This window comes from Cephus cinctus, unplaced genomic scaffold (assembly GCF_000341935.2).
Source record: "Cephus cinctus unplaced genomic scaffold, Ccin1 Ccin1_scaffold0617, whole genome shotgun sequence".
Classification (NCBI taxonomy): domain Eukaryota; kingdom Metazoa; phylum Arthropoda; class Insecta; order Hymenoptera; family Cephidae; genus Cephus; species Cephus cinctus.
The window spans coordinates 533,485-553,621 of record NW_014333261.1 but is presented as its reverse complement, the minus strand read 5'-3'; the positions used below and the strand labels follow the sequence as shown (position 1 = coordinate 553,621).

Here is a 20,137-nt window from a genome sequence, read left to right as displayed (position 1 = left end):
AACATTTGTTTATAATTGGAATGACGAATTATGTTGCTCGTGGTTATTTCTTCGTCTCGTAAAGTTTGTTGTCTACGTTATCCTCGCTTCTCTCTGGATACAGTCCAAATTCCTGGGACAGGGAAAGCCTTGATTTCCCTTCATAGTACAATAGCATTGCTGCTCTTGGGTGCTTTGATTATTTAACGTGACGCTCTCAAGGTTCTCACTCTGTCAGTGTCCAGTGATCGTTCAGGTCTCTTGACTTTATGTGTTTCATCTCTAAAATAGTCCCGTGAAAAATGCGCGACTGGATACTGGCCGTTAATACTTGGCAGAACGCTATTTCAAAAGCTGATCACTCACTAATAGAGAATAAAGAGTAAACAAGAGAGAGAGAGAGAGAGAATAAAAAGAACGCTTCCTCTCCCGAAAAGATACAGACACCAAATCTAGGACAGATAGATATTTATTACGTACTCTGTACATTCGTCATGGTACATCCTTGCACTTTTCATCTGGCGACTATTGTTAACCTTTTGCAAGATCACGTAAGATATCTACAATCTCTGATTCCGTTCGGGTAAAAGGCCATTGCTACTAACTTTCCCATGATTGTAAGCGTCACGCACCCACGCTTGCTCTTAAGTGTAGAAGATATATAATTATTGTTGAAATTTTTTTTCTGTTTCTCATACATTCCAACTGTACGTACGTCGCCGAGTGTGTTTGTACTTTTCAACTGACATAAAGAGACCATTCAAAACTGTTAGGATCAGCTGGCACGTTCCCTTTGGAAACATTGTACAAGGCAGTTGGTCCACGTCCTTTCCAATTCACCTTGTTACCTACAAATAATTCATTTAAAAAGGACACCAATTTTCAAGCATGCTTTGTCGTGTTTTCCCTTAATACGAGTTGAAAGGAATCCTGGAACTTTGGTGCCTACCTATAAATATGCTCACCAGGTATCTAACCAGTGTATGTATTTAACAGTGGAAGCCCAGGAGGTACGTACCCAGTGGATAGATTGTTAAGGAACAGGTGTTCGGCAATTGCTTCCTATGGCTTTTCATCGCCAAGAAGAATGGCCGTTTTTCCTCGAATAATTCATTCAATGTTATTATTTGATCGGCAGCACATGCTTGCGAATCTGAAAGAGAGGGAGAAAAGCAACAGTGAAAAAAGTACGCAGACAGGCAGCCATGCTTGAGGAACCGTAAGAGGCGATATGTCAATTACTCAGTATTCTGCGTGGTGTTAATTAATAAGATGTATCGCATTATGGCGACGACCAACACCTAAGCAACAGAGTCAACACGCCTTTCCTCCTTTTCCTTGTCGTCCGTCGGCTCATTCCCTCTTTCTCTCTCTCTCTCTCGCGACTCTCGAACATCTCCGCGACTCTCGACTCACAAGGAGCCAGTTTCCTCGCGTATTTTTAGAATAACTAACAACCTGGAACGAACTATCGAGTATCGACTGTCAGTGCTGTTGCCGTTTATGATAGATATGTTTTGTGAATGGCGCCAGCAGGATCCTCGTATAACAAGAACCCGTGGTCTCTGTCGTAACGCGAAGGATCGTCGACTTGACCCTCATTCATCGGTATCTACTGGCAACGGCTCTTTTCTTGGCCATTTTTCATAGTCTCTTACTACTTTTTTTCTTTACCTCCTATGTTCGTTTTTCTTACGTCTCCCTCCAGTTATAACCTCCAAACGTCATCTCCCGTAGGCTGTACTTTATCGCACCTCTTATCCGTAGCACTCGAATAACTGTGGAAAAACGACCTCGTGAATTTGCTTTTCGTAATTGCGATCTGACCGCGACTACTGCTTGCATGATTTTTAGTTCAATATATATAACATCTGTCCGTAGAACGACAGACGTTTCCAGGACACAATAGATTAACACGATTACTTCATACGTTCGCGGTGACACGTTTCATCTATGTTTTTAGACTTTTCGGCTGATCATGATGCGACTCGTTTCTATTCTCTTGAATTATGTAAAGATAATAACCGTACCGACGCGAGGACGCGTCATCCTATTATGTCTGTACGTTATTCGTTTATGCCGCAAATATCCGGAGGATCGTTTCGCGAACTGGATGGGACACTCCGATTGGTTAACCACAGAGGTTAATGGCGATGCATAAAAATGTTTAAAGAGCGCCGCGGCGGCGTGACGTCAAGTTTCTTGCACGCTTCTTGACTTTCTAGCGTGGGCGAGACGCCGAACTTTTAAATGAATTAATTTTGACATTAGGAGTCAATTCCGTTAGCTCAGTTAACGTACTTGATACGTGATACGTTTATCAGAAGGTAAACCAGACGGAGTTGTTCGATATTTCTCTTTTTCTTTCGTATTGTCATACTGGCACTATTTTTGGATAATTAATCTTGTTAGCGTAACGCGGTAAGAAGATGAGAGGTGGGACGGCCGATATAATGGCAAATCTATCTTAAGAAACTGGTGACTGGACACTTATTAATTCTTCGACGCTCGGGATATTGACATTGTTTATTGGCGGCTACGGATCTTGCGTCATGACTGCAGATGTTACTCGAATATAAATACGACAGGACGGTATTATAATATGGATGTCTGTGTTTTTTTCGGATTATCGCTTGACTCCCCCCTTCACTCTTTCTTCGTCTTCTTGAATTGCTCTCGGCGCCTGTTCTCCTGTCTCGACGGTATTTCTATTGCCGACGCGTTCCAATGGTCGGCGGCAAGCAGGACGGACAATGCGATTTTTGAGAGACCGGACGATAATATTATTCTTCTATTTCGGGAGGTACGACGCGGACAATGGGAATTTCGCGTGAAAGACGACCGACGGGACCGGTAATGGCGTGCGCACGTAGACGGCGCCAACATTCTTGCTCTTTTGCGCCCTTTATGCCATGCGAGACTACACTGAAATTCCGAGACTAGTCGCTATTGAAATTGCTACCACGGTCGCGAGGAGGATTTCTCTTGTGAATTTGCATGCGCCTCTGAAAGGCTGTATAATGTAGTACAGTCCGTTCTATGCTTACTTGGCAAATCCGTTGAGATTCGGCGGCATAGTAACGTAACAGAAGCGTCGTCAGCTAATCAGAGCGCTCCGTGCTCGTGGCAATTTTTGGTACTAAAATTTCAAAATGCTTTCGTAGGTCGGCCGTCGCACGAACTGTGAACTCATAAAGACGAACGGGATTCGCTTTGCCAGCGGGCGACGGCAAGTCATCGAATCACATTATAATGATAAAGGAATCAAATTGATTTAGACTTTTTGTTTGTCCTTTTGGGTCTGATTAGAGTTCATTGTGAAGCGTGCTTTAAGTGCTCGCGTGTCATTGTTGGTGATGTGCGAGGACGGTTAGGTTAGGTTGGGTTCGGTAACGAGCCGTAGGCTGGATAATAGCGACGTATAATGTAAGCGAGCGTCGGCGCCGGCGCCTGCATACATATGTTTGGTCTCGCCGCCAGTGTATTTATAGTATTATTATAGTGTGTTTACGCGACATGACACAGATTCTCATACGCGGCACTCTCGACCCGTTGCGAGAGCCGTGAATACGCGAGGACGAGGTGCAAGACGGGAATCCTAGATTTTTCCTCTAGGGTGGTACAGCCATTGGTAAGAATGATTTTCACTAGCGAATCATAACTGCTCAGGGACGTCTTCTTCGGGATACGCGAATATTCTTACTGAATCTATTTACGTTGTGCTGGACGACCGTTTTCACGCCAATCCTGTTCAACACTCGGGGTATCGCTGGGAACGAATTCCGATACGTCTATCTTATTCCTTGTACTTTTCGGATTTTAGTCTGGACAGGCAGCCATGTTACCTTCGGTGGGATTCGATGCGCACATTTTAGAACGCCACGTGAATTTCGATGCTTTTGAAGTCTGAGTTACGATCGACTGGACTAGGCGCCTGTGATGATGGCCAATAAAATATTTTAAGGCCAATTGTCATACCGCTACTTAATGATTAGTATGGAACACAGGTGATGTATGAGGATGCTTTGTGGTAGTGATGGAAGTCATCTTCTTGGAACGATGAGATTATTCAAAGGATACAAAGATAAGATCTACCGGGATGGAAATTTTATTCACTGACATAATGGCATGAAACGTGATTCGTTGGATGATTTATAAAAATAGATGATCGGTTACAGGGACTAGTTCCAGGAAGCTGTCCAGGAAGTGGAGCATGGCGTCGATGGCTTTCGTCGACACGTCAGTTGGAAAAGTCTGACCCTTCTTCACCAAAATCTCAAATCAATCGTCGCGTTTGGAAAATTGGCCGGTTTCCAAGGAGTCGACGGAAGATGATTGCAAATTTGGATCTTAGGTGACCCCTTAGACGACGTCCTCTCGTCTCCCCACTTGCGCAACGTCTACGGATACATAGCGATTTTTCAGGCGGATTCACAAGTCGAGTGACGACTCGACTGCTGATGTTGCTCCTTCCTATGGCCTTACGTTACTTTTGTTTTAGAATTACAGTCTGGAAAGTACCTATGGAAAAGATTTTCAAAGACACCATCATCCAGCTGGTATCAACCAGTTCCTTTTGATTTACTATAAGTCTCGTTTAACAGGGACAATTGGTCATCACCCTCGTTACTTTCCGGGCAAGAAAGTTTCCCAGTAGATACCTGGTGTACTGTTGTACTATGCAGTTACAGGTACAACCTGCTTGTACGGTATCGTAAACTGCTTTATTGTACAGGATTTCCATGCTCGGTCACGTAGAGACGTCGAGTCTTCCTGGACTGACCCATGAGGATGATACTGAGGACGGGGGGTTCTGGAGGAGCTAGAAAATAGAGGACAGAAGTAGAAGGTTAGTTCGTGTGCTTCCAAAGGATCGGCGGATTATCGTCGGTTCACTTTTATTTACGATGCTTCTCTTCCACGAAGTCCGAATTAATGACGGCTTGAGGAGTTTTGTCGCCATTTTTTTTCTTTTCAGTTTGTCTTACCTCCCGTAGCTATCCCATCATCTACGTATGGATATGCGCTTCCTATCCCTACACGTGATACGTGTGTCCGACGCTGAGATTTCTTCGGGGAAGGTGCGTCTCGCGGATTAGCGGATAATTAATCCCGTCTCGCGCGGTGCCAGACGAGAATCTTTTGTGTGAAATCATTTCGTTTCATTCCGTTCCATTCTGTTCCGGAGCGAGCGCCGGTAGGCGCGGACAATGCAGGGCCGGTGAGCACGCATTCCATTCTCCGTAGGTGACAAAGGCCGCATTCCCGACGGACAAAGCAGGGCCGGAGAGCGTTCATTGTGTGGCGGTATCCTCCGAGTTTATTCGTCCGTTCTCATCCAGCAAAGAAGACGCCGCATCCCCGTAGCGTCACATCCGCTCCTCAATGGACCAGGAGGTCGTTTCTCTTATTGCGGTACGAGAATCTATTAGATTTGTCATCTGATTATGAATAGTCCTTTGGACCATTATCTTTTTCCTTTTTCCCCTTACCTTCAGCCACCATCGTCCTTAGACATCCTGGACCTTCGACGTCATCCCCGACGACACCCATCGGATCGTTTACTTCCTTCAGAATTCAGATGGGAAAGCACCAGTTCCGGAAACCGACGAGCTCCATTCCTTGTAGATGATTAATGTCGATTAGCATTTCAAGAACGTTGTATAGCCTCCACAGGAGAATTGGCAAGTGTTCCGGAGTTTACCTGGATCATGAAAAATCACAAGGTAAAGAGAGCTTTTGTATCGAGCGAAAGAATGACTGTGGCTGTAGGCGCCTACCGTAATCCGTTTTTACGTTCACAAGGACCCTGGACGATTATGGAAGCCGGACTTCTCGAGGACGATCATGTTATTGAGGATTAGGTAAACCGTGGCATCCGGCCCGATGCAGGAGCGAAGAATGCAGCGGCAGGTATCTACCGTAGGGGGAATCTGCAAAAGTCGATCCTTTCTCTTTCTCCATTCTTCTCTTTTCATTCTTCCTCTGCCATCTTTCGTTCTCCGTCGCATCTACGAAAACGACGGCGGCGGCGACTCGCAAGCAAAAAGGTTTTATATCCGCCATGGTGAGAAGACCCTGGTCACGGAGACGTTCAAGAATTCGCTTGCTACACGAGAACTCAGCATTGGATCCGTCGCGGATCGAACGGCGGGACGATGGTGCAATCCTGAGACTACATGCGTTCTGCTCGGCTTTCAAACAGGCCCCCGACTGGCCCTTTACTCACCTCACCGTGCCATCGGCATTGGTATTCAGTTCTATCCCCTGCATTTGCATCCGACGCATGTACGCATTTAACAACTACGTCATTTCGAGCTGGTGTGAATCGAACAGCCACTTACCAGCGGTTCACGTTCATTGATAAATATCCTGAGAGCACCGCGAACCAGTACTCAGGATTCTACATACGTTCCGTAGGCTCTCAAGAAGCAAGGGAACATGGTGCCGATGCGCTACGTGGACTCGTAGCCGACATACGAGCTGAGAATCCTAACCTATAAAGAGTAAAGGTATAGGACTAATTCGATTATGCGGCCGCAGGGAAAGGAGAAGTCTCTTGGTGTCAGGGTAGCAACTCGAGAAGCAGCCCGAGGGTTGGAGGTAAATGTTAAATCCAGGCGACATAGTCCCATTGGTCGGACGCGAGTCAGGAACGTGATCGTGAAGAATGGCCGGGTGAAAAAAGCCGTAAGAAGCCGGGTTTGAGCAGGGTGTGAGCCGCCCGGGTCGAGTTGCTCTTTTATTACCGTTGTATATACCGCTGTCCCGACTCTTGTCGGAGTATGCCTCGTATTGGGCCCCTTCGGACCCCGAGGTCTGCTGGCTTCGCTTCTTCTAGTCCAGAGTGGGGGCACCCACACGCGCCAACCACACCTTCCGAGAGACTCAGAGAGACAGGCACAGTCATTCGCGACACCCACCGTGAACCAGGTATCACGCGAGACGACACGAGTTTTACCTTTGGTCTTTGCTTTATTCTTTTTTACTCTCCTTCTTGCTCGCTGCATATCCCCAGTACTCTGACCTTTTCTTATCGAGTTTAACGCTTCGTACTTCTTTTAGGTTATCTGGGAATTTTACATTGCGAAGACTGTTAGGTACGCCCTGAACGCCAGAGACCGTCCTGTCTCGTTCTATGAGGAAAATGCGTGCACGAGTCTAGCGCGAACTTTTCTGCTTCGCTGTTATCTCTTGTCAGCATTACCGAGGCGATCACAGCCGATCTTTCCCGATCGCTCACCGGTCGCGACACGAGCACCACTCAGTCGTGTCTCGTGTGTCGTGCGGAGGTGATCGTCTGCATTTCAGTCCGATCAATAAAAGTAACTTAGACTCCTTTATCGGTTTGCCAGACGTTTCACAGCTGCCTGCCACTGGTGCTAGTCGTTTATAATGTTTTGTAACATTCCCAAAGACCTGGACAGCATGGTGCCTCTCCAGGGAACTGTATGGAACTTATCATCCAGACGACGATGCTCGTGAACGACCATCTTCGTCAGCCACCTACAGCAGTCAATTTCACCACTTCGTTTTCCTTCTTTTCATTCTGTGCTTCACTTGATCTCCTCCGTGGGCACCTCCGCCCCCACCTTGTACCCGCAGACTCCCTTCTCTCACCTCGTCCTCCTCCTCCTCCGCCTCCTGGTGCCGTCATTCTGCCGGGGCGGCGAGCGCACAAACAGCGCAGCCAGCCAAACAGCCGCGGCAGTCACGCGTCGACCGTGTCAGAGCTTACATCGTTACTCGAGCTTCCCTTCGCAAGAGTGTCTTACTTATTTCTACTGCTCTTGGAGTCGCAGTCACTCCTCCTCGATACCTACTTTATACCTCTGGCCATACTGGCAGCCTTCACTCTAGATTCGCTGTCATCCTCAGTCAAGAGTAACAAGACGATTCTCGCGAGCACGCGAATGGCATTTACTTGACGTTATTATCGTGCGCGGAGACCGAGTGCAGTGCCAAGGTGTGCAGTGAGAGTACTTAGACAAGACTGCGACACAGAGACGACACGGGCGGGCCTAACCGTCGTCTGCTGGACGACCGACGCCTTTTATTTTCATTCTTCGCTGCATCTGAATACACATCCTGAGCATCGTATACGTGAACTGAGAACTGTGTGCACGATGTTATCGCAACGAGGGATCATCACCCTCGGTTTGCCGATTTTTCTTGCCTTACTATGTTATCCCTTACCGGCAAGAACACGTCGCGTCGCACCCCTCATCGAGGACGACTGGGCACGACGACCACATCGAGCGGCCGGTAAGTTTTTACATAAATTTTGTCGATTAAACGGTACAGTTTCTGATAGATAAATGAGAGTTATCACGAGGTTCCTTTTGAAAGCCAGCAGCAGCGGCGCACATCTGAAATATCGAATCGGTATCTCGGAATTGGTATCGCACGCTCCTATCAAGCTGCAGGCGTTTTTGAATAATCCCGCGAAAATTCACTGATACCACGGATTAAGAATGGCGCGATAAGAAAATAAGAGAAAATTCATCGCCCTGTTACGGATATCTCTGAATACGTGCATTCGCGACGATGCCGGTGCTCTGATGGCTTCTACTTACGTTTCAAGAGAGACTCGCCCTTATGTAACCGACGTCAACGGCTCACTCGTAGGAATTTCTCGTCAGTATCACCCGGTATCCATTACCCATAGTGCCTCTGGTTAGTCTATGCATTCCGCTTTCCCAACGTGTTTTCATCGTAGATTTCCACGGGAACGCGTCAACCTAACCTAACCTGTCGATGCAACGACACCTGTTTTCGTGCGTTATCACGCCACTCCTCAAGGACGTTCCCGTGTATACCACACTCACGCGTACAGTGACAGCAGCAGACTTCGTGGTCGAACGCCGAGCAGCCATGAACGAACTAGTGCCCGATACAACAAGCCCGATGTCTCTCGTAAACGATCACGAACTCATACGATCCCCGCGCACGTTCCCTGACGACGATCGATCATCAGGATCACCGTACACTGATAGCAGAGCGCCATGGTGACAAGGAGGGTTTCGACAACTCGTCAAGATTAACACCCGAAACGATCGTTATCGACTGCTCCCACGATTACACCTTAAGTCCCAAAATCCATAAAGTAGGGTGACTCCAGTGTATGAAAAGATTCCGACAGATGTCAATGCACACTGATTTTAACACGAATATCCGTTCCCTGCAGTCGTTTCTTAAGGTATTCATTTACTTAACCTTATTTTACCATAGCTTTACTCGACACAAGGTACCAATGCGATTACGGCTCGAGCCTATCCCCCTTGTATACACCGCATTCATCCCTAACCTCAAACCATACTGAAATCTACACGACACAGGAAGCCGACGTCTATTATGCGTATCTAGGCACTAAAAACAGGTATCAATGAACGAGTTCTTAGCGATGGCGACCCGTGAAATTTCTTACGTGCACGAAACCCACGCGAGTCAATCAGTCTCCACGTTCCGTCACCGTGTCCCATGAGGACGCCGCGCGCACAGGCAGAACTGCTCGTCGAAGCGGCCTACCCGAAAGCACGTGGTACCCGACGAGTGCCAGTTACCTCCACCGTACGGATAGGTAAACGCACCCGCGTACGTACATCCCAGGAAGGTCGTAGCCGTTGGTATTACCCGTTAGCGCCGGCAGTACTGATAAACGCTACGTAATGGCAGAGAAGCGCGCGAGCCTAATCGTCTAACAGGTTTTTTGCATTAGCGCCGTGGGATTCTCGTCGGTCGTTATGTCAGGGCTGCCCCTTCCGCCGGCGCCACTGTCGACGACGGTCGCGTGCGCCGTGCTTCCTTTTTTTTCACTCGACTACGGGCTACTCCTTGTTTCACTCTCTGACATTCGGTCCTCCTCCTACTGCCACTACCTACTGCGGAGGCCGACGTTGCGCCGCTTCACGTATACACAACTGCCTATACACTCCGTCTCTCTGTATACACTCTGCTCGAGGACTGTCCCTCCGCGCGTCTCCTTCGCCTAACGTCTCCACCTGGGGGTACGTGATTATACACTCGGAGCGTTAACAACGGACGACGAGCGTGTCTCGGGTAACCTAGATTACTGTGTTTTTTTTCTTTCTTTCACGCTGCCGGAAGCGAGTATCGGGTAGGTCAGTGCCGGAAGACATTCCAGTGTGCATTAACATCGGTATATCTAACGCGCGTTAACGCTGGCTCTGCGAGTCGGCGAATCAGGCTTCAACAGTCCGTTCCTGTCGTATCGTGTTTCTTTCTGTATACACGCTGCGCGTTATAACTGCACGAGAGAAGGAGACGGAGACGAAGTGGGCGGATACGAGAATTTACTACGAGGAAGTGTACGCAGTAAAAAGGTATATTCTCCTTGGTCACGTTACGCGCGCGTATCGCGCGTCTGGGTCGAGTTTACAAAACGCGCAATGGCCACCGTACGTGCACTGTCAGTCAAGACAGTGTACACTTTGTCCGCGATCATAAGGACGTCGGACTATATACGTCGATTTTCCTCGTGTATATGTACCACCGTCCTCGGGTTCGCGGGAAGCCACGCTCCCTCGGTCCCTGTGTCCAGGTAACGTAAGGCTACCGTAAACGGGTCTTATTCATACACCACGATCCCCAGTCGCAGATTCGTGGCTAATTGGCCGCAGCCGTTCGAGGACAAGGCGACCCTTGTACGTCAGAGTGAGTTTAGTAAGCCAGTGTGTTAACTAGGTATGGTTACGGCTACGGTTGGACGTGCTACCGCGAGTTTTACATAACGACGCTGATTCAGGAGTGTCCGCGATCTCGTTCGTCCATCAATTCGATGATGCTCTTGTTGGAAAATCCAGGTACACGAAAATCGTCTACGAGGCTCATCGTTGTCCTGGGTATGTAACGAAATCTTTTTCATCGGTGTCTGTTTTCGTTTAATTCGGTCGCCCGTGTCTCCTCGGACCTTCACCGTTTGCTACCAATGGATTTCTCCAGAGGCCGAACCGCGAGGAGCCACTTCTGCGTTTACGTCGGTCCCGCCCGAGTGCGGCATTATATTTAGACGCGTTGCAGACACAAAACGACTCGCCACCTCCTTCGTTGCTTCTTACTTCTCTGTCTGTTGTATGTATACTATACTCGTTTGCTACTGTGGTTCGCACTCTCTCTCTCTCTCTATCTCTCTATCTCTCTCTCTCGCCGGTACTGGAATCACGGTCGCGGTACGTGTAACCCACCGTTGGGATCGATCGAGGAAAGGTCTAGGGCTTCTCCGATTTTATGCGTTTCCTATGTCGCGCGTGAGTGCGACAGAGACGCGCTTATCGGCCGTGACGCGAGTCGGAGAGAGAGGCGTACAACGAGCGTGCGAAAAAAAAATGTAGCTAACGTAAAATTGACATAATAAATTTTACTAATTCTAACGCACTTTAGCACTGACTCAAGTCAATTTCTAGATGGAAAAGAAACTTTCTGTCTTTTTTCTTCTTCAGAGTAACTTTTTTTTTTCTTCATTCCACATGCTTATATATGGTGGCTACGCCAGACCAGTATCCTCGTTTCTGGTTTACCGTCTAAGGCACTGATCTCTGCTGACTTTATTATTATTATTGTCACTCTTTTTCACGGTACACCCTGTATATCTACGTCACTCGAAAAATCCAGGAACCATCGCCCACTTGCCGATCACCGCAAGCCTCATTCATTTCCGACGAATCAATCTGTTCTCGTTATTCGATCCTGGCGATACTCGCTTATGCATGCCGTATGCGAGATCGACTCGATGATCTCGGTGCATCGTTGCAGATGACGTTTTCATGCACACGGGAATGCATTTAACTGGCTATCGACATGTGCACGTGTACGCGTGCACCCGATGATGTAAATACAGAAAATAGTCGCGCAATTAATACGGACAATGTACAGGAAGACATCGTCGTGCAGCGCAGCATGCGTCGGTGTCGATGCAGTCAATATAGTCGATAAATTCCTTACTGGTACCTAGAATAGTGTATACGTGTATATACATGCATTATGTATAGCCGGTACACTGGCGCAACTAACATTTCGCTCCATTTTCCTTGTCTGGTTTACATTGGCGACACATTGTACCTATCCCCTAATCCGGTACGTATACCTGGCCTACGGGTGTATAATTCCACGAACCCACAGGGCTATGCCAGTGCGCATACAAGGCCCATTGGTATATTATACGTATTTTTGTTGGTCGTGTCTCTATTAGTTGCATTGTCTAGCGCTAGGCGGCGCTCGCGCTGCCGCTGTACGTCTCCATCTCGTTCACTGTAAGCGGCGCAGATCGCTATCGGCTTTGGAGAATACGTGAGAAACCAAGAGGAGAAACGAGCGTGACGACAAGAGGAATACGAGGAACACGAGGAAGATGAGGACAAGCTGATACAGAAGTGATTTCTCTCGGAGCTGAGTCGACGTGAAACTCGCGGGCACCGATGTCTGTACGCGTTGGATGCGCGCGTGGACTAAAACGCACGAATGGTGCGCTCAGTCGAGTTGTTACGCGAAACAATAATATTTTAGTTGTGAACGAGACGGCAGAGGGTGGGGGGTTGAAAGATTCGTTGGGCAAATATAAAAATAACGTTGGGACCTTAACTTCTTATTTTCTTGCGTGCTTCGCGTATCTTTTCTTATAACGAATCTTCTTCTCACGCACGGTTCCCCAAGGTCGTCGCGCGTACGTGCGTACACACGTGCGCGTATGCATGCGTCGCGACGAAATTCCAGCTCGCGACGTTTCTCGCTTCTTAAAGGGTGTCCTCTCTTGCTCTCTCACTCTCTCTTTTTTCTTGTTCCCCTTATTTTTCCTTCCTCTTCAGCCGGCTGGTCTACCATATTTTTCTCTCGTCTCCAAACCCACCAGCCTCCGACCTCCTTTTTCCTTGGTCGTTACGTCACTTCCGGCGGGATGGCCTCACCGCGACCTCCGGCAAAGTCAGACGCGCCCTCCGCTCTGCTCTCGTTATTCTTGCGCAATGCCAAGAGGGTGTGGACCACGTCGGTATCGCGTATAGGAAGACGCGTTACTCTCGTATTGACGTGCATATATATATATGATATATAGGTGGAGTTTACAGGAGTTTGGCCAGGCATTTACACACGTGTGTCATTATGACGCATGTGACTGGCGTATATAGGTATACCGTATTTACACTTACTTACGTACCAATAATATACGTGCACGCTTAAGTTTGCCCGCTGTGTATATTCCACTCTGCTATGTCGGCTCGTCCTCGGGTGGGGCAACTGCATAAAATGATGCACCTATATGCATCGCGGGTGCAGCTATATGCACGCCGAGCGAGACGGACATTGTATGCAGATGTCGACGCGCACCCTATACCTACCACGTCCTGATACTCCTCTTCTTCTCGCGTCCACATGAGCCGTGGAGCAGATGGATCGCGCGATTGACCTCTCGGGAATGCAGGAGGCCCTCGGGGGGGGGAGGGGGCGTTACACCCTCGACGACGACGTCGCCGTCCTCCGTGATGACATTAGAGGGGGATAGATCGACTGGGAGAGACCCTGGCCCAAGGCTGCAGAGGACTCGAGTGTAGTCTTTGGGCACAACTGTATGCTGAAGTAGTACGCGGTAACGTACGGCAGGGTCTGTTGTACGTGTAAGCGCACGTAACCTAACCTAACCTAACTCAGGATGAACATAGACTCGCGCGTCTATCCGTTTGGGTAACGTCATTCCGTAACCGTGAAAAGCAAGTAACGTCCTCCTGGGCACCTTCCCGAGAACACCGGGCACTCGGGATTCTTGGCCAGTGCCCAGCGACAAGCCACCATCGCGTCAGCTCCGATGGCACTGCACTACGTACACACTGCGCCCTGCCTGCTCTGCGTTACACCACACGAAACCGTAACCGTACGACAGTCCGTGTCACTACAGGCTCGCACACCTTTCTCCGCCTAAAGGCCGCTTCCATCGTGCGTTGCACCGGCGTCCCTACGTCTGCTCTCTCCCCGAACTTGGCAGCGCTCCTACGTGCGATTAGCCAGCTCAGGAATTTCGCAGAAGTTCGCCAATGGGCTGCGTCGGGTACACACCTGTCGTCACTCTAGGACGTTGGTCTGGCTTGGTGTATCTTGGTCGTTAGAATATATATATATGTATATATATATATATATATATGTATATTTATTTTAAGTATATAACCAAGAAAAGTAATTTTTGGATATATAAGTCGCGCGCGTATGTACTCGGGCACTGTGTACGTACGGTAGACGCGGATACGTTGCAAGGTGAAGTGTGGTGTCGCTGTGGGTGTGATTTTTTGGTATTTATCGTATACGAGTGTTTATTGGCTGGAATCGGGATCTAACGGAAATGGCTGCCCGACTTGATACTGGACTGTACTACTTGCCACGACTCTTGGCTGTCGTTGCCCCGGAGCCTATTAACTATCCGTGGGATCCTCAGTCGAGATAGCTAGGCAGTTGATAGGTTAGGGTGTGTCGATGTACTCCGAGAGGAACCGTAAACGAGGTCCAGACCAAGGTCGGCTCTTACGATCCGTGCGTGACATCACGTAGAGACGTAACGGCATTGCGCGACCCGCGCCGGTCGTGTTCGTGTCACGGAGGAAAATCTTGATTGGAGCCACTTTGAGGGACGAGCTTTTAATGCGGGCTTCTTTACTATCATCGGTTCGTCCCTTCCTATACCATGTCCCTATTAACTCTCAGTTCCCATCCGTTTTATTTACTCGTACTGTATCAGCCGGCACGACTCGACTCTATACTCTATTATACTCGGCTCGCTCCAGAGGATCGCGAGGAGCCGCGACGATCTTATTTAGAGACGCTGCAGCCTATTCGGGCCCGAGTGCAACCGAGTGACCAAGCGCCACGGCATAAGAAGAAGACGCGGCCGAGTATTTCGGGCGGCACGGGCCACTGCACTACCCCTACCTTTCGGCCGTTTGCCCCTACCCTTAGAGGAGCGACAGTGTTTTCTCGCGCTCCTAGACCAGCCCCAGGACGAGGTTCGCGCTTTGTAAATGCGGGGAAACATTGCTGCTCGGCATAGACTGGACGGCGAAGTACGTTGACCAATGAGACGCAAGGACAGGAGGGTAGCCTCGGAAGGACCAATGAAAAGCGTCCCTAGACACGGAGCTCTCCTACTATTGGAGCATCGGCCAATGGGAATTCTGGGTATTCTAGGACCTGCCAGGGGTGACTCGAAACTTCGGCTCTCTCTTTGGTTTGCACGTAGACCCCTCCTACATCCCTCTCGTACGGCCAATCGGTGTCCTGGCGCCCCTCGAGTAACCACCTCAGGGTGCTCCGATCGCCTCTCGTCCTGGCTCGCCCCAGAGAGGACGATGCTCGTGCGCACTAACCGGCAGTGCGTGCACGCAAGTCTCACCGGGCGTTCGGTGACTATATAAGGCCGCGATACTTGGCGTGGTTGGTGAATGGCCCCTTGATCCAGATTTTTGTAGGGTGATTTTTGCCCACTCAGGGGCAACTATATATAGTGCCACCCGGCATTGCTTTGCTCTCTCCGTGGCTCGGCGACAGGACTCCGCCCCGGCCAACGAGACACTCTTCTCCTTAATCTCTCTCTCTCTCTCTCTCTCTCTCTCTCTCTCTCTCTCTCTCTCTCTCTCTCGCTTCGCTGGTATATCTATGTACGTCTTTGCTCTTCAGACCCTCCTCAATCTCTCCCTCTCTCTCTCTCCTTCTCGTCGCGTACCCTCTGGGCTGGCCGTGGCCACCCGTCGTACAGGCAGCGGCTGTTTGTTTACGGCACGGGAAGGGAGGAGGGAAAAAAGGGATAGAAAAAGGGGAATAGAGAGGACACGATTCTCGCACTCGAGATCATTGACTTCGCGTCGCGAAGCTCTGCTAGCTTTATTACAGGGTGGCACGTTCTACCACCTACTTCAACCAGACCGTTCCTCCGCCGTCACTCATCCACACCTGTCTCGTGCATTCTCGGCACAGCTTTTCGCTATTCCACCGAAATTCGCACTCGGTCGCTAACTTTGCCTTCCCCTTACATCCTCTATCTATATATCTCTCTTGTTTCTCTGCTCACCTTACTCCCACTTTCTCTCTCTCTCTCTCTCTCTCCCTCTCTCTCTCCACGTGTGATTTCTCTGATTTCGTCCACCAATCAGCCCGCCGCTCTCTCCAGTCCCGCTTGGCAATGTGCCTGAGCTCTAGTCAAACACTGATAACTCAAAGATACGCCGTATGTGCGCTTATACACACGTTTTCTCGATTCAACCGGCCGAGGATAACACACTGTGTCTTGCTGTCAGCATATTCGAATACTGTACCAACAACGCGTCCGCGCACTCCTCTCGTCCACGCTCGATTATTATTCTACCACCAAAGTATCGGAGCATCGGCAGAGCCGAGTACCCGTGTCCATAATACGGCCTCGCCTTTTCTTCGTCTCGCCCTGCCGTCACCGCCACCTACACTCTCTCTCTCTCTCTCTCTCTCTCTCTCTCTCTCTCTCTCTCTCTCTCGCTCTCACCACCCTCCCTCTACCCCTCACTCGCTCTCTGCTTCACTACCTTCCGATCTCTGTGTACGTCTCCTCTTTCTCACAGAACTCAGGAGAGAGACTCTCTCTCGCGTGCCTCTCTCGGCTCTCCTCCTCGCGTTGGCAACGAGACCGGCCGTGCACGCCAATGCGCCGCGCGCGCGATGCACCGAAGGCCTATTGCCATTCTTGCATGCTCTTATTTGATCGGACGAGACGCGACGCGTCGCGACCGTGCCCGGCCCTCTTCTTTCTCTCTCTCTCTCTCTCTCTCTCTCTCTCTCTCTCTACCTCTTTCCCGCTCTATACGTACCTACATGGTACTGCGGGATAGACGTACATGGTACTATGGCGAATACACGGGGTCGGAACGAACGCAACGTACGCTCTCGTTCGATTCTAACCTCTTTTCGTTTTATTGTCTTTCCCTTTTAGTTTCTACTCGAAGTACGATGCGGTATGGTTTTAATTTTTTTCTTTCATTGCACCACGAATTCAGGTATCAGGCTCCATGTTATTGTGCAGAAGTTGAATAGTCGTTTTTGTAAAATTTATTATTTCGAACGTTCGCGAATTGCATGATAATCTATTATCATTGTTTTTGTGTATTTCAACAGCTACTCGGTACAAACTGTGTATAGCATCTGAATCGGGTTCTTATCAGCGTCGCGATACTTGCTTCTGTCGTTATTCAAGATCCGTCAGTGTTTTCAGTGAATTTGATAAAAATGAATTAAATATGTATGTATATAGCACGTGACGTAACGCTACGCCGGCGACTCCAATTCAGACGACGGGAAAACTTCGTACTACCGCGAGAAACTGTCATCGGCGCGATCGTACGGTCGGCTGGGACTCTCGGCGAACTGTCAAGGGACGCGAAATTGCCGTTCGAGAGTCGCCCTAAGGTCTGACACGTCGCGGACGCTCGGAGACGATGCCTAAAGTTAGCGTAATCTAAAGATACCGCAGGTGCCGTAAGGACGTCGGACGACACGTAAGAAAGTGCCGGCGACCACGAAGACGAGTCTGCTGGGAGTCATCGTCGTGGCACGAGGATTCCCAAAGAGAGATGTCAAGACGGACGGACACTCGGAGACAGCGGAGCGAGAGAGTGCGTGAAAAATTAAGAGGAAAAAGAAAGATAGAAATACAAAAAAATGTAAGAGAAGAAGGTCGCTCGCGAGTCACTCCCTCTTTTACACTCGCGCACAGTCGAGCATTCTCGGGCATTGTCGTACGACGCTAAATCCCTGGCACGCATGGACGCGGATAGTCATAAGTCACGCATCGTCGCTCATAGTTATTTAGAGGCGGCCGTAGTGGCGGATAGTCACGCATTGTCGCTCATAGTTATTTACAGTAGGACCGTACGAAGGGACTGATCGGTCGTGGAAGCGAGGAACGCATTGTTTTTATTCCTTCGTAAAATCACTACCGCTGCCTGCGTAGTGACTCGAGACCGTTGGCCGATTTGAAATTTTCGGCGGGAAATTTGAAAATTTTACGTTCCCATACGAATTCCAATCGGACGTTTGCATTCGTACCGACATAAACGGATGGCTCGAACCGGCTTAATCATACAGCTTGGCATCCGACTGTTGACTGTTCCGGTAAATCGTCGACGCGCCTGAAAGCCGTATACACGGCAAGAGGCTAAATAGACTTTTCGAGGTTAGGATTAATTTGCTCGTTAATTTTGTACTCTTGGTAAATCGTAACGGACTGTTCTGCTTTATTCCCTGCTCCGGTTACAGTTACCGACCGAGCTCCCCTGTTTACCTCAAGTCGTCTGGACGACGGCAGGAAACGATTTTTCATTAGCTCAAGACAAATTGACTGCGAGCTCGAGCCGATCGTTCATCAAGCAATTCCACTAATCGCAAGGTTAGTCGTGTACTGGGAACGCTGATAGATTATCACGTAAACAATATGAGATGGCAAGATACCGTGCGTAATAATATGAAACTGTCGGTAAGTATTTTTTTTTTTAAACGTCTTATCGCCTTGTGTCCACGTAAATAAATGCATTCGCGTATGTGTACAGTGAGTGATTGCACTCGGGATACGTGGATGCGGGTTAAGTAGTACGAGTCTCGGCTACGTCATACCTATAGTGTTTCTATGTAAGAAAACAGAGATGAGAAAAAGCGGCAGACAGTGAAACCAGACAGACGGACGGAAGGCGTCTCGTCCTACGTCTGGCTGGTGTTGCGTAAGACGTCGACGCCGACGTGGGACGCGCACCTGGTACACGAGAGAGGAGAACCGGCTCGAAAGAACTCGATGATGTCGTTGTCTTCTTCGTTCGTCGGCGTCGACGTCGTCGTCGGGATCGCCGTAGTGAGACTCGGCGGTGCCACTGTTCTATTTTCGTACCACTCAGCCACAGACGGGACTCTCTCAGAACTTTCAGAAGATTTCCCGCTCTGCGTTACTCGTCTTCGCAACTGACTCAGGAGACTTCCTCGAAGTATGGACCATGGATGCTGTAGGGATGACAGCAGGGAGTCGGACGAGTCTTTGATTGGTGCCTAATCTGATTTTTTTTTTTTTCTTAAAAAAAAAAAACACCGCGACGCCTAGTGTGAATGTTACAGTGCACGATATACCGGGTGGCGTAATAATTTTACTGTTTACAAGTACATCTGCACACGTGGCGATCATTGAAAAGGGTCAGACGGACAGGAAGAAATCAGTCCTTAGGTATCTGACAGCTGTCACTCTGCTGTTACGATTACTACGACACGGAGAATCGTCTTAAAATTTTGAAAAATGAAAAAATTATTTTTCTTCGCAAAATCAATTTTATATGTATCAACTTTGCTTGTTATACGATCATTCTTAGTTCTGTATGGACATTGACGTGGGTATATATGTATATATGTAAAAAGAATGACTTTCAATTAAATGCTCTATAGACTCTCGTTAATGAGTAATGACAGCTGTCAAATATGCTTGATGCCTCCGAGCTGAACGAGCCTGTATAGGTTAGTTATCGTCTAGGTTAGCGGACGGTTTGTAATTACCGTATGGCTGCCCTGGCTTAAGGCTGTAAAATCTTTTTCACGTACGGGGTGGCTACATGTAATACAGTAAGGCAGATACGCGCGCGCATCGCTGCGCGAACCGCCGACGTGCGTGGGGCTTTTTTTCACGTGAAAACGAGTCGTGCGGGCTTCTCGCGTTGTAGTTGGATACTTATTATATGTACGTATAGATATTGTACAGCATATCCCGTATAGAGGTATTCAGTTGTATATAGGCGAGAGCAACCCGCAGGAGACGACGCCCGGGTGTACGTGTAACGTTAGCGCGGTCACCGGCTTCTACGCTCCTGCTATGTGAATTATCGTCGGCCTCGCAGCAAAATTATTTCCCGATGAAATACGCCTACTCGTCGCCGAAAAGAATTTGCCGGCGCGAGCCGCGCATGGGCGCAACGACCTCGTTGCATCGACAAAAATTTTATACCTCGGACACTCGACTCGAATATCTACCGTAGTACTCGAATGCCTACTTGCTTTGCAGTGCAGCCGATCCAACTGCCGAGCTGCACTTGTATCCGAATGCATCGACTGCACATGTGCGACACGGGCAGATACTGCTAGAATGCGAGAGCTGGCGAGGTGGAGGCGGTGG

At 49.0% G+C, this 20,137-nt stretch overlaps 1 protein-coding gene and 1 long non-coding RNA gene across 8 annotated transcripts in view; one reads left to right on the top strand and one right to left on the bottom strand.

Moving 5' to 3' along the window:
- Positions 1–560: 560 nt before the first annotated feature.
- On the bottom strand, positions 561–8,692 carry LOC107269250. 5 transcript variants are annotated; one of them, XR_003060102.1, is made up of 7 exons: positions 8,556–8,692; positions 5,760–5,912; positions 5,472–5,683; positions 4,968–5,404; positions 3,027–4,801; positions 998–1,132; positions 561–827 (listed from the first exon to the last, which is right to left on the bottom strand). It is a non-coding gene; the product is annotated as an uncharacterized LOC107269250 (long non-coding RNA). The 5 variants fall into 5 exon arrangements; XR_003060105.1 differs by lacking the exon at positions 8,556–8,692 and having other exon boundaries at positions 3,027–4,379; positions 4,501–4,801; positions 5,760–5,898; XR_003060104.1 differs by lacking the exon at positions 8,556–8,692 and having other exon boundaries at positions 3,027–4,500; positions 4,641–4,801; positions 5,760–5,898.
- Positions 7,631–20,137, top strand: part of LOC107269241 (dorsal-ventral patterning protein Sog) — a 24,549-nt gene continuing 12,042 nt past the window's right edge. Inside the window, exons 1-2 of one of the 3 annotated variants that reach the window (XM_025086514.1) lie at positions 8,107–8,244; positions 8,699–10,322. Coding sequence is in view for 2 of the 3 variants with exons in the window: in XM_015742872.2 (XP_015598358.1) it covers positions 8,106–8,244 (139 nt within the window). In the remaining variant the exon portion in view is untranslated. Of the gene's footprint in view, positions 8,245–8,698; positions 10,323–10,419; positions 10,842–20,137 lie in introns of those variants that run through there. The other 2 variants (XM_015742872.2, XM_025086513.1) reach the window with 2 other exon arrangements.